This window comes from Helianthus annuus, chromosome 11 (assembly GCF_002127325.2).
Source record: "Helianthus annuus cultivar XRQ/B chromosome 11, HanXRQr2.0-SUNRISE, whole genome shotgun sequence".
In the NCBI taxonomy this organism is placed as follows: Eukaryota; Viridiplantae; Streptophyta; class Magnoliopsida; order Asterales; family Asteraceae; genus Helianthus; species Helianthus annuus.
In genome coordinates, this window is record NC_035443.2 from 189,646,567 (window position 1) to 189,660,989 (window position 14,423).

The following is a 14,423-nucleotide window of genomic DNA, read 5'->3' on the forward strand; positions in this document are numbered from 1 at the left end:
AATTTTGCTTTAGTGTTGTCTCTCTTTTATTTCTTATCTGTTGCTACTATACTTAGCTACCTTTTTTCGTTACCACTATCATTATTATGATTTTTTATAGGGTTAGTACTTTGATTCCATTAACCACGGTTTATATTTTGGATTACTATACTATACATATCAAAAGAAAAAAAATTAGAACTACACAATATCTCTATCTCTTGTGTAGAAAAAATATTTGTTCACATCATACTTTTAGATTCTATCAATAAATCTACAATAAGTGAGATTTTACGATACATGTTTTGCTTATTTAGCCCATGGTGTTGTAGGCTACTGGTATCTTAGGGGTGTAATAAGGCTTAGCGACCATTAGGTCTTGAGTTAGATTCTCACTATGAAAGTTTTCTCAAATTTATTGGGTTTCCTCTTGACTTGATGTATAAGCATCATAGTCTAATGAAAATGGATATGATCATGTGATAGCTGATGGCATAATGATACTTTAGTGGTGCCCGTAGTGATCCAAATTTGCAGTTAAAAATTGTTTTGATTGTTTATGTATAAATAAATCAAGTGACATTTTTGCCAAAAAGAAGAAAATTGTAGCTTGTAAAAGTAAACAATCATCATCTCATTCTCATATAGGAGAGAAAAAAGGATGAACATAAATAGACCCTAAGGTTTAGAGAAATGACTAGAAAACCCCCCACGTGCAAAGAAGTTGAATAGAATTAATGGTCGTGCGTAAAAAAACGCGTAAACAGGAAACCGGAAAGATGGAGAAACATTGAAACCACCACCACCCCCCTTCACTTCGCCCCCAACACAACACACACAAAACACAATTCAATCAATTCGTCTTCCTCACCCCTTTCTTATTATCATCATTAGGGTTCCACCATGATATTCATTTCAATTTCTTTTCTTTTCAATTAACCCTTTTCCCCAATCCCCAAACACAATTTTTCGTTACCCAGATTTGCATACGAATCTAATATCTTTTTTTTTTTTCTTGGAGATTAAAGCCCGTCTTTTGATTCGGGTATTGCTCAATTTTGAATCTTTTTTATTTGGGTATTTTCTTATTATCGAGAAAAAGTTTGATACTTTGAGCAAACCCATTTGTTAATTTTGGTAAAAGTTGTCAACTTTTGGGGGATTTTGTGCAAGCAATGTGGTATGTCAGAAGGGTTCATGAATCTGCTTTCTGTGTGTTGGAAGCCATTCAAGGGCGACAGTAGCGAAAACCCGGGTGCTGTTGCTGCTGGGAATGGTGATGGCGTTGACTTTGAGAAAGATGGGTTGTTGTGGTTTAGAGATATTGGGAAATATGGTGGTGGTGAGTATTCTATGGCGGTAGTTCAGGCTAACCAGGTGCTTGAGGACCAGAGCCAGATTGAGTCGGGTTCCTTCGGGACATTTGTTGGGGTCTATGATGGTCATGGTGGGCCGGATGTGGCTCGTTACGTTTGCGATAATTTGTTCAGGAATTTTCAAGGTTTGTAGTTACTTTGTTTGTTTGTTGGTATATTGGTTATAATTCACCTGGACTACAATTTTAACGAATATAACAAAGATCACAATCTGTGAGGTTGATATGCATTTTGAAAATGATACCATGACATTTAATAATCTGAGTTTGATAGTATAAAAGTGGTTGTTCAAAACTGATCATTTGATAGCATTAATAAACACAAGTAGCTTAGCCAAACACTACTAAGTGTATGTTTGGTTTTAAAGAAAAAATTATATGCAAACACCTCTTAACTGCGAATATTGGTTTGGATTATAGTATATATTCATTGCCCTAAGAAGTTATTAATGAGCTACATACAGAAAGTTGATGCAGGTATGGATGTTTGGTGAGTGATTGAGTCGAAAAGTTGGTCTTTTTCTATCCCAAAATATAGGAAAAAGTTTTATATGATTTGAAGGTGTGCGTTGTTAGATGACGCCTGCTTTTTGACGTAACTAATTCGGTTTGAATTGTTAAAATTTAACTCTTAAATGCAAAGATTTTGGAATATACTTATTTATCCATTAGCAACCGTTACAAAATATTGATATTTATTAGTAAGCATGACTACCGTTAGCAGTGATGTGACAACTGAAATAACACAAGCTTTGTTAGTTCGAGTACACTGCAAATGAACATTCTTTTTTTTATGAGAGGCGGGCGAGAAACTGAGCTAGCACGAGAATCTAGTGAACATTGGGGCTTTAAGTTGGGTTTTATTAGATGTGCCAAAATGGACGGGTCAGGCTGGATGTGTAAAGGTTCTAAACGGGTTTGGCTGTTTGGTTCAGAACATTTATTCATGTGCACGTCATAACAGGTCAGCCAGCCGACCCACCAACACGTTTTGTCTATTTCTTTATTTAATGTATTCAAAACAACCACGGAACCTACGTTACTAAAAACTGTATCATTACTAAATAAAACATAAAGCTTGTTATAACTATTTGAGTACACATTAACTAATTTTTCATCTTTTTAACCAGCACAATCCATTTTTAGCTAAGTTTTACATGCAAACAGGTAGAAATTGCTGCCTCTAGGGTTTGAGTGTAAAAAAGTAAAAGTTCTTATGTCATTGTTCTTAGGTTTGGTGTTTATGCAGCAATATCTGCCGAGCATTACGGTGTCGTGACCCCGGAGACGATAAGAAGAGCGTTTCTTCAAACAGAGGATGGATTCACTGCTCTTGTATCTGAGTCATTTAATACACGCCCTAGCATTGCAACCGTTGGATCGTGTTGCTTAGTTGGAGTAATATATCAGCAAACTCTTTTTATTGCAAATCTTGGAGATTCTCGTGCTGTTCTTGGTAAGAAAGTTGGTAGCACGGGTGGTATGGCGGCTATTCAACTGTCGTCAGAGCATAATGCAAATCTTGAGGAGGTTAGACATGAGTTGAAAAATTTACACCCACATGATCCAGATATCGTTGCCATGAAGCATGGGGTCTGGAGGGTCAAAGGCATTATTCAGGTTATTTCTAGTTTTTTTTTTGGAATTATGCATGTTATCAGTGTATGTATGTATTCTTGGTTTTTTCATAAAGATTTGATTTTGTGCTCAACTAAATACAAAGTCGGGATGCATGTGTATACAATTAAATGGAATCTTAATTGACTCCAAATCTTTTATGGTGACCTATGTAGTTAATATCGTGATATATCACCGATATATTGGGATATATCGGTCCCCTGGTGAGATATCGGTGCCAAATATCGGTACTGATATTATCGGCGATATTGACCGATATATCACCGATTTTCCTGATATCAGTACCTTTCTTCTTAGTTCTACAATTCGTCTTTCTTCTTATTGTTGCTATTAGTGGTTTAAGTTTTAATTGTTAACTTGTTTTAAGTCTTAATCAGTTCCTACTTGCTACAACTGTAAGTGTTTTGCAAGTTGCAAAAGGTTAATTTGTTAATGGTAGGAGAGTATACTGAATTGTTAGTGTTAAATTGCTATATATATAAATTTTGCATGATATTAAAATTACCGATATCCCACCGCGATTACCGACATCTCAAATATCGGTCGTTGACTGATATCCGATTTTTTACCGCATTAATTGCTTAGATAGTGACAACCGTTGCGAGTTTATATAAAATACGACACAGATTGAGTAGAATATTGATTGAAGAATTGGATGTGGTGCAGGTTTCGAAGTCCATTGGGGATGTTTATATGAAACATGCAGAATACAATACTGACTCAATTGCACAAAAGTTTCGACTTCCTGAAGCAACGGTTATGCCTATTTTGTCTGCTACTCCCACAATCCTTACTCATGAGATCCACCCGAATGATTCTTTTCTTATATTTGCCTCTGATGGTTTATGGGAACACTTGAGCAATGAAGAAGCTGTGGAGATTGTTCACAATAATCCACGCTCCGTAAGACATTCTTCCCTTTCTCTTCTCCTTTATGTTTTTATTTTTACACTCTTTGGCTATGTTATATTTTTCAGTTTTGGGTAATTATTCATATTAACTGCATTTTACAGGATACTGGTACGACTAGTTGTGTTTCTGATCATGTAACGTTATGTGGTCTATGTTTAGTAAACAAGTAATGCAAATATAAGAATTATCGCGTCACATCTTATCTTAAATTCTTATGTACACACATATAACACACGTTTGTATCATGCTAAAGAAACAAGCAAGGGCAGTTATGTCATTTGTCTGGCTGTCTTTTGGTCAATAGTGTTTTAAGTATTCATCGTGCATGATACCTAAAATGCTATATTCATTGTCATCTGGATATGGTTTGTTTCAAGTATATTAAACCTTTTAGGCTAATATACAGTATACTGAAACTGTTGGTTTAAATTTATATCTATATATGACGGATACTATATGATATGATCATCTTAATTCTAATATCATATAAGTTCCAAGAGCACTTGAATTTGCAACTACATCATTAAGTACAATTAGCATAATAGAAAATGAATCCGTTTTAAAAAAATTGTAAAAGAACTTGATATATCGAAAATGAATACATCTAACTTTGGAAATACAAGTTTGACTATGAAGGTCAAAGATGTATTACCACTAGAGCAGTATATATTTAGGACAGGCACTGGTACTGGTACTGTCAATTGTCCAACAGTCTCTTTTACGCAACGGGTGTTATTTGTGAGTGCCATTATATACAAGTAGAGAAGTATATTTTGTTTCCCTGCTCATGTGGTTTGACCGTCTCTGCATTGGCATGATTATCTGCTAGAACCAGCAACCTGTTCTGCATGAAGCATGTAGTTGTTAAACGCTTATGGTTATGTGGTTCATAGAATTAGTTGCATGTGTGTAGTTGGTCGTACTGATGGAGATGATGTTTGCAGGGAATAGCAAAGAGGCTAGTGAAAGCGGCTCTACAGGAAGCTGCAAAAAAGCGAGAAATGAGATATTCTGATCTGAAGAAGATCGACAAGCGCGTGCGGCGTCACTTCCACGATGATATAACTGTAATTGTATTGTTTCTAAATTATGATCAAATATGTAAAGGAGGCGGCGGGGGCGCGTCACAGAATGTCTCTCTTCGAAGCGCGCTGGAACACTAATCACACTCAGATTCAGATTCAGATTCACTCGACAACCAAGGATTCGATTCTATTCTATTCTATTATCTATAGAGTTTTTATTTTATCATTAATTTAAATGAGGCCATAAATACAAAGACCGAAACATCTGATGGATGGATGAATGTTCTTGAATCATAACTTGTTTGTAATATCATTATGTTATCATCTTCTTCATCATTATCATCTTACCATAAATCATTCTGCAATTTCTTTTTTTGCCAATTGCATACTACGTAGAACGACTTTGTAATAGTTACTTTTATGATTCTAATTACAAAATTATTCGGGACTACATGTCTTTGAACTGCGGAATATACCTGTTAGGTGTTAAATAATAGAGGGACTTGAAGTGTAATTGTAGAGTAGTATATGGGGTTATTGTGAACATGTCTAGTTTAAGTAACCAGTAGATGAATGAGAAGAGTAGCGATGATTTGAGATAATTTCCTCTTCTCTTTTGGCCTTCTCTATAATTCGCTCAATACTTTGATACATAACAATATCAAAATCTACAACTTATCTAAACAAACGAGAAGGGTGGTATACCTAGTACTCGTCGCCACATGCTGGACAATATGGATGATCAGGAACAAAGCAATATTCAAAGGAAAAAGGGGGCTCGCACCAATCGGAGAAATAAAGGCGGCGACTTTTCTATGGGTCACAAGGGCTGGATGCCAAAAGCTCGGCTGGGAAAAATGAAAGTCCAATTTTAGTAGCTTTCCAATGTAACAGTACCTTGTGTTTTTAATCTCTCTATATTGTACATGGCTTGAGCATCTTGCTTGAGTCCTCTACTTTTTGAATAAAATACCGCCAATCCAAAAAAAAAAACTTGTTTTCTAATTACAAAATTGTTCCGGACTACCTATTTGTTACAGCTATATTATTGCTGCACATCAGTCGTCAAACCTTAAATTTCAGGTCAAATATCCATATAGAAAATTAATATCTCAAGCTTACCTTCAACATTATTATAATCATAAAATGTAAAGCTGGTGCTTCCACTCAAATTTCACTCGGGTGTATGGAGTGTTGTCGATTAACACCTCATGCCAAGTTAGCATGGGCGCGTTAAACACCGTGCCGTCTTGTTAGTGGGGCTTCATTGACATTTATTGCCATTCCTATGGCGATGCTAATGAGGTAGAAAGTGGGAGAGAAGGCGGACCTCATTGCAATCTAACCAATCAATTTCCTACATGGTGGTGATGTGGTAGTGGTTTAGTTAATTGACAACACATAGTCTTATAGCATATGCTACCGCTACTCCACCAAACCCTTTCTTATGAACGTTTCGATGTTAATTCTTTTTTAATGGTTTCATATCTGATATAAGTTTTTGAATTTATAACTGGCCTTGCCACAGCAATGGTACAAGTTCGCAAAGGTTTCGTCTTTTTTATATTAAGTCATGTATGTAATGCCTGCCCCCTTTGATGTTTTTCCATTACCCTATTTTTTTATGGTTTTGCGCCTATGTCGCCCAGGGTAAGAACTCGGCAAGGGGAGCTAGCTTGGTCGGGTAGCGGCTCCCGGAGTGGGATCACTCCGGCGATTGGGAGGACCGTGCACTATCCCCCCCCCCCCAAGCCGCAACGTGACAGTAGTTTATATACAATTTATAATATTTCTATAAATAATAACAATAAATAAATAAATTAATAGTAAGACCATGTGTAGTGGGGCGTGATTTTTAAAAAAAATTGAAAAATAACGCCCCAAAACGCCCCTCCTCCCACTACATAGGGCGTTACCCGGCGTTTTTTTTGGAAAAATTGGTTGGTGGCGTTTTATTTAAAACGCTCAATTTGGTTTAAGGAATGGTTGACCCGCCAATGAGCTACCCACATGTGTCTGACATTGGAATAATGACCCACCTTTTTTGACTAAACCAATGGGACTGTTTGCTTTTTTGATTCAGCAGCAACTTTTGTCTTTTTTTTTTCTTGTTTAATGATTGGAAAAGGGTTATTGGCATAATGCCCCACTACGCCACTTTTGCTATAATGCCCCTTCGCTGACTAGGACGCCACATGTCGGATAATGCCCCATGGTGGAGGCATTATAACACATTACCACTACACATGGTCTAATAGTGTTGCAAGAATCACTAACTCACTCACTCCCATGCAGGTGACCGATCGAGTGATGTTTCAAATCAATCAGAAAGAAAGAATCATAATAATTAGGGTTTAAATAATGTGGTCGTCGTTCTTCTTATTATTATGTGTAATTCTGAGAGTGAGAGTTTCAGAATCATCATCAAAAGCTTACAGAAGAGATCCCGGTCATCCTCAATGGCACCACAGTGCTTTCCAAGATGTCAAGGATATTGTCCGATCTGATGTTCATCATATGCTCCATTCGAGGGCCCAGGTAATTATAATTACTAACCACACTACGTACACTATTGTTAATAATTAATAAATACATTCATTTATTCAAACCATATATATATAGCACGTCTCTATGAATCATATCACTATGCATACAAAGAAGAGGCCTTTATTTATTTATTTAGGTCACTAATTAATCTATATGGAGAGAGATCATGTGCATCTTATCAGATATTTTCCACTCTCATTACATAGATTCATATTTTTACTTCTCATTAAAACTCCTTACAAGTTGGTCTATCACTTGGTTTCTTTCCTTGAGGTCCCACTAGCATCACTTACATTAGTGGTGACAATACTAGGCCTCTCTGGAGGTCGCCAGTTCAAAACCGAGCCGAACCGGGTTTTACCACAGTGGGCCTTCAGGCGGGCGGGTTTTCCCGGAACTAGTGGCTTGGCGGATCGGGTATGCATCCAACTCTGACCATTATGGAGGAGGGGATGCATTTGCTCGATTGAGGGCACATCTCATGATGCTTATCCGGTGATTTAGTTAGCCGTCCAAAAAAAAAGTTAAAATCTCTGAATGAAATACATGAGGCCAGAAATGTTGGAAGTTTGGTGTGAATGGAAAGTCTCAAGTGGTAAAACCACCTTGTCCCACATTGGTGTGGGAACAAAAGAAAAGGCAATTTATAAGGCAAAAGCTTCTCCAAGCAATTGTAGTCTTATGACATGTTTTACCACAAGTCCTACCCGCGCGTGCGCAAGGGGGGTGCAAAAAATTTGAGTTTCGGAGCTGGAATTTGGTTGAACTCGTGCGTGCCCGCACGTCCTGCGGACACGAATGCAGCTCCGAAAACCCGGGCCCGCGTGAGGCCAGTTTTTGCACAGACTCGTAACTGTTATTCTCGTTTTTAATTATGATCATTCTTTTCAGTTTCTAGACTGTTATGATTTCTTTTAATGATCATTATGTTTCAGTTTTAAAACTGATACAATAATTGCAATAATGACCATTAGTCTGGTCTTTTAATATGCTGCAATGATGTTGAGAACACAGTTACAATTTTATGGCTATAAAACCGAACCTTTTCGTTCAGTTTAGACACACCGAAATCAACAGTCTCTTATCTTTCTCTCTACAGCATTCTCCAGTTTTCTTTCAGGCAAGTGTTCAAGTCCGGCAGCGCTCGGTGCTGTTTCGAACCGGCGTACCCTGGGAACAGACGGCGAATCTGTTTAAGGGAATTGTGTCAAACACAAGCCCGGTTAAATCGTTTACTGTTTCTTTTATACTTCTAATTTTGCAACCTTTCTAACCACTGTTCTGATCAGTGGTTCTGTTTCATCTTGCCACTGCTTCAACCGACAGTGGTTGATCAGCGGTTAGACTGATCAGTGCTGAAACTGATCAGTAGTTAAGTTCATCAGTAGTTAGACAAACTGATCAGTAGTTTATCAAACTGATCAGTGGTTTCCAATCAGTGGTTTTTCAAGCAGTGGTTATTTTTCTAACAAGAAATTCAATAATTTGGAAAAATAGTTTGTATTCTTTTGTGCTTTATGGAGCCTAGGCTGGCAATTTCAGACACAAAACGACACCTTCTTAACAGGTTTCGTGTCTTAAACAGGTCCACATGTTTTAAGACACGATAAAATCTGTGTCTAAACATCACCTGTTAACAATTGGAGCCTCACTCCCCAGTTCAGTTTTCACAACATTTCATTGTGTCCGAGAATTGAATGTGCATCAGGTTCAACATCAAAGGCGCCAAAACATATTGTTTTTTTCTTTATTTTTGATGCTTCCCATTCTACTTTCTACGATAACTATGGTCTATATGTGTGGTCTATGCATTCCTAAAGTTAATAGTAAACAGACGCCTTCATCGTTTTCATTCTCTTATTCTGGAACTTTGATGCAGGTTCCCTTTCAAGTTCCGCTTGAAGTAAATGTTATCCTCATAGGTTTTAGCGGAGATGGAGGCTATAGATACTCACTAGATTCTCAAAAGTTGCAAGACTTTCTTCAACTTAGCTTCCCTACTCACAGGCCCTCGTGTTTGGAGACCGGCGAGCCCCTAGATATTGAGCATCACATGGTGTTTAATGCAGTCCCAGTAAGCTCTTTTTACGTAATTAATTGCTTCTAGGGGATGGATGTACACTTATTATGATGTATTTCTGTAAATTATGTCATGAAAGTTAGGTGATTAATGACCTCTTTACTGTATATCTTGTTATCGTTGCGTTTTTCTTTTTACTACTTACTAACAGGCTGCACAGCCAGACGTGATAGCATTAGAAAAGGCTCTAAAAGCAGCCATGGTTCCTGCTGGTACTGCCAGAGAGGTAAGTGAGTAATCTTGTTGGAGTTTTATAGTGCGTTATGCCAAATATTAATTTCTACTAATTTGCATGTTTTAGGCTGATTTTGGAAGGGAAGTACCAGCATTCGAGATTGACGCGGCAGCTGTAGAGCCTGAATTTCAGAAGTTATATTCCTACCTGTTTTACTATGAGAAATTTGGATATTCTGCTCAAGAGATTGACAGACCTGTTCCATCTGCAATATTTATCGCCAATTTTGATAAAGTATCCCTGATTATCTTTCATTTTTTATGCACTATTTATCTTATACAACTTCTTCTAGCTACCCTCATCTTCATACTTCATTTCGGCCATGCCTTTTAGTTATGTTATGAATGTACATTGTCACCTGCTGCTGTTTCTATATTCATCTAATTATTATGCCATGTTTTGTTCTTGTTTAATTTACAGGTTAGAATGGATCCTAGGAACAAGGATATTGATCTTGATAGTTTAATGTATGGAAAACCAGCTAGTAGATTAACTGAAGAAGATATTAAGAAACAAGAGGGTGGTTACATTTATCGTTACCGTTATAATGGAGGTGGAGCATCTCAAATTTGGCTTGCTTCTGGCAGGTATAATAATTAAATTTATTTTCACATATATCTTCTGTCCATCGACCTTTGAATCGGATTTGATCTTGTATCCAGGTTTGTGGTAGTTGATATCTCAGCGGGCCCATGCACATACGGGAGACTTGAAACAGAAGAGGGAAGTGTTAGTCCAAAAACCATACCACGCTTGAGGAATGTGTTGTATCCTAAAGGCTCCACTGCTGACAAGTTTACCACACGTGACAACTTTGTGGGCCAACTTGCTGCCTTGATTGGGATCATAACTCAGCATCTAGTTTCTCCAGATGTCAGGTCTATATATAAATGCTAGACTTATATTGTTAACTTGTCGATTATATATGTTGATACCGTATAGGCTCTCCTACCTTGTTAATGTTTGACAGTGAACTTGCACATATTGACGAAATAGTTTTGTTAATAATTTGGTGGATTGAGCAGGTTTGTAACTGTAGATCTAGCAATGAGGTTACTTGTACCAATCATCTTCCTACAAAATCACAATCATTATAACATCATGGAAAAAGGCCACAACTGCAGTATAGATATTCAAGCCATTGAGGATGAGGTGAGTTTTTCCTCTAGAAGTTAATAATTTATTCATTACGTATGGACCGGTGTATTACAACTATATATATTTTGTTTTGTGTTATGGTTTCTGTTGTTCTTTTCCAGGTTAAGAGCATGGTGCACAAGGGAGAAGAAGTCGTGACTGTAGCGGGTTCACATTCATTACATCTTCACGAAAAATTGGCAATTGCTGTTTCGAAAGCCATGCGCGGTCATTCCCTGCAGGAAACCAAGAAGGACGGACGTTTCCATGTGCACACAAAGATGTATTTGGATGGTGCCATCCTTAAAGAGGTCCATTTCATTTCCTTACACATGCCGTTTTTCATGTGACAGAAAACTGAAGAATAAGTTTTAAGTACATTGCTTGATTTTGAGTTATTATGCATGGTAGGAAATGGACAGATCTGCTGATGTACTAGCTGCTGGGTTACTTGAGGTCTCGGATCCATCGCTTTCTAATAAATTTTTTATGCGCCAGGTAACTAACTCTAAATTAAGATACTTTATGCTTTGGGCTTTCAACAGTAATTTAATTTTCTAATAAACAGTAATTTTATTTTCCCCAGGCATGGATGGATGGTCCAGCTGATTCATATCTGAAGCACAAACCTTACAACTCTAAAACGAGGAGACAGAAAAATAAAAAAGTGCAGAAGAAACTAGGGGACCTGCAGCGGACTTATGGAACGAGAGTGGTTCCTGTGTAAGTGTAAAATTGAAAATATTATGTTTTCTGTTACATATTAAATAGAATCTCCTATATATGTTTCATATTATAACTGGAAATTAGTACGTAAACAAAAAAGAAGCATGCATGTTACACAAGAAGACGTCCTTCATATTGATGTTTGCTTCATTTTTTTTCCTTTGGTATATAAAATCCATAAAAATAAATTAGTTTTGCAGCTTTGTTTTATCATTAGCTGGTGTGGATCCACACCTTATGATGGAAGACGAAAGCCTTTTGTGGACAAGTAATGATGTTGTTATTGTACTTGAGCATGGAACTGAAAAGATACCTTTAAGGTAAAGCATATATATAATGAATTAATGATACCTTGTTATGGCGGTTTTCCTTCAACTCGTTATAATAATTTTAATAATTCATTGCACAGTTACGTCTCAGAAACAGAAAAAATACATGTTTTTCCATCAGAAGTGCAGCGTCAAATAGTGGCGGGATTAGCTTCTGTTGTGGGTGGATTGAGTGCACCATATGAAAGGGTTTCTCATATTCATGAAAGACCTGTCGTAAATTGGCTCCTTGCAGCTGGTTGCCATCCATTTGGACCATTTTCTAACGTTTCCAAGCTTAGTCAACTACTTCGGGATGCTGCATTGGTAATAGACTAACTTAATTTTCTCATATTCCATGTGAATATATAGACTGATTATCATTAAAATTTCATGGTAAACTATAAGAATTATGCCTTTATCCTTTGGTACGTTTGGCAACAGCGAAATACAATATATGCACGTGTAGATTCTGCTCTTCATAAGATTCGAGAGATATCAAAGGTAAATAATTAAATATGCATTGGTTGGTGCCTTTTTTTTTCCTTTTTATTGCAAGATGCTTAATTATTTAATCTGATTGCTTGTAGTCTGTTGAAGCTTTTGCTGGGGAGTTTCTTAGAACCCCTCTTGGGGAACCAGTGAAGGGTAAGAAGAACAAGACGAGCGCTCAACTATGGCTCGAAAAGTTGTACAAAAAAGAAACCAATTTACCTGAACCTTTTCCTCATGAGCTAGTTGACCGTCTTGAGACATACTTGGATGTGAGTTACATAATAATATATTAATAATATCATGTAATACCTACCATAGATACAAATTAGAAAGTAACATACGTATACTTTGTAATTTTGTTGTTGAATGAATGACAGAGCCTTGAAGAAGAGCTTGTAGATTTATCTTCTCTTTTGTATGATCATCGGCTACAAGAGGCATACATGAACAGTAGCGATATTCTTGAAACCTCGATTCTGACACAGCAGTAAGTTTGTTGGATATATGAGTTGTTTTTATTAATGTGGGAATATAATATAATATAAACATGCATGTGCAGGTATGTTGATCATGTACTGGAGAATGAAAGGGAACGGATGAAATGTTGCAGTATCGAGTATATTCAAACAACAATGTCGTCGTCTAATCAAAGTCTGTTTTATGCAGTGATTCTTCTTGCAGGTTTCTTTGCGTATTTTGTTGTCATTTTCTTTTCATGTCTTGTCAAGTGATCGATTACACCCCAACAGTTTAATAAAATTTGATGCATGGGTGGTTGTGTTGTGATGAATGATCATAGTATATGTGTTTGTGTAGTGCCTATGTTTTTGTCCTGCTTCCTATGGAAGTTGACATTCTGGCTAAAAGACTAAAGAAAAGAAATTAATGTTGGAGGGGGGGTATCTGCAATGCAATGCAATGCCATGCCAATTCATGAGCAAAATCAAAACTGATGCATTCTGTTTTTATAAGAAGAAAAATGATGATGTTTTTGTTTGGTCACCGGGCAGGCATACCAACAAGATGATACGAAACACCATTGTTCTAACCATTGTGAATGTAGAGAAAACAAAACCAAACCCAACTCTTCTAAGTTCTAACCATCACACTATGGTGTTGTTGTCACCAACTCACCATTCCTCTCATCTAGACCTGGCAAACGGGTCGGTTCGAGTCATGGGTCAAAACGGGTCAATTACAAAAAAGGGTTGTTTTGGTTCGGGTCGAAACGGGTCCGGGTCGGAACGGGTTTCGGGTCGGGTCAGTTAAAAATTGCTTTCTTTTAAAAAAAAGAGAGATTGTACATCAGGGGCAATTTTGTCGGGTCAGAACGGGTTTCGGGTCGTGTCGGGTTGGTTAAAAATTGCTTTCTTTAAAAAAAAAAAGAGAGATTGTACAGTTGTTATACAGTTGTTTTTATAATACATAGACTGTTTCAAAGCTGTTAGTTTTTTTTATACTAATACATAGAAATGATACATAGACTGACTGTATAACAAAGATGTAGTAATTCATGATCAACAACTTTATAATAAGAAGTCAAAAGATCTGTTTTTTTACCAGCATCTACACTATTTCAGTTTTTTAACTTTTGCTATTAACAACAACTAGTAGCGTAGTAATGAAGATCATGATCAGCACTTCAGCAGCTTTATAATAAGAACTAACAGCATATGTAGTAATGAAGTTCATGATCGGTAACAAAACTATCAACTGTTTCTGTTTTATATTTTAACTAAATGAACTAATGATTATGAAAGAAGAGAACGTCAACAAGAATTTCTTACCAACACCCATGTACGTATTGACCCTAAAAATTCGCTATTATGGCGAACGAAATTCAGTGAATTGAAAAAGGAAATTCAATGAATTGATGCAGGAAATTCACAGAATTGAATAGCATGATGCGCTGAATTGATGGAGCGAATTCGCGAATTGGAACCGTATTATACGCATACGTATTACG

The 14,423-nt window shown here is 36.9% G+C and overlaps 2 protein-coding genes across 3 annotated transcripts; both read left to right on the forward strand.

Annotated features, from left to right (window-relative positions):
- The first annotated feature begins 739 nt into the window (after positions 1 to 739).
- On the forward strand, positions 740 to 5,283 carry LOC110891527 (probable protein phosphatase 2C 42). Its single transcript, XM_022139231.2, has 4 exons — positions 740 to 1,480; positions 2,604 to 2,974; positions 3,659 to 3,895; positions 4,849 to 5,283. The coding sequence occupies exons 1-4, from the start codon at positions 1,162 to 1,164 to the stop codon at positions 5,065 to 5,067; spliced, it is 1,146 nt and encodes a 381-aa protein (XP_021994923.1). The 5' UTR covers positions 740 to 1,161; the 3' UTR covers positions 5,068 to 5,283.
- A 1,873-nt stretch (positions 5,284 to 7,156) lies between these two features.
- Positions 7,157 to 13,247, forward strand: LOC110891528. Of its 2 annotated transcripts, none has more exons than XM_035980407.1 (16): positions 7,157 to 7,467; positions 9,356 to 9,550; positions 9,717 to 9,782; positions 9,858 to 10,025; positions 10,212 to 10,378; positions 10,454 to 10,669; positions 10,817 to 10,943; positions 11,051 to 11,239; positions 11,340 to 11,426; positions 11,515 to 11,651; positions 11,855 to 11,974; positions 12,064 to 12,289; positions 12,407 to 12,466; positions 12,553 to 12,726; positions 12,835 to 12,944; positions 13,017 to 13,244. In XM_035980407.1, the coding sequence occupies exons 1-16, from the start codon at positions 7,291 to 7,293 to the stop codon at positions 13,186 to 13,188; spliced, it is 2,391 nt and encodes a 796-aa protein (XP_035836300.1). In that variant the 5' UTR covers positions 7,157 to 7,290; the 3' UTR covers positions 13,189 to 13,244. The 2 variants fall into 2 exon arrangements, with proteins under 2 accessions (XP_035836300.1, XP_021994924.1); XM_022139232.2 differs by having other exon boundaries at positions 7,158 to 7,467; positions 9,708 to 9,782; positions 13,017 to 13,247.
- Positions 13,248 to 14,423: the final 1,176 nt, after the last annotated feature.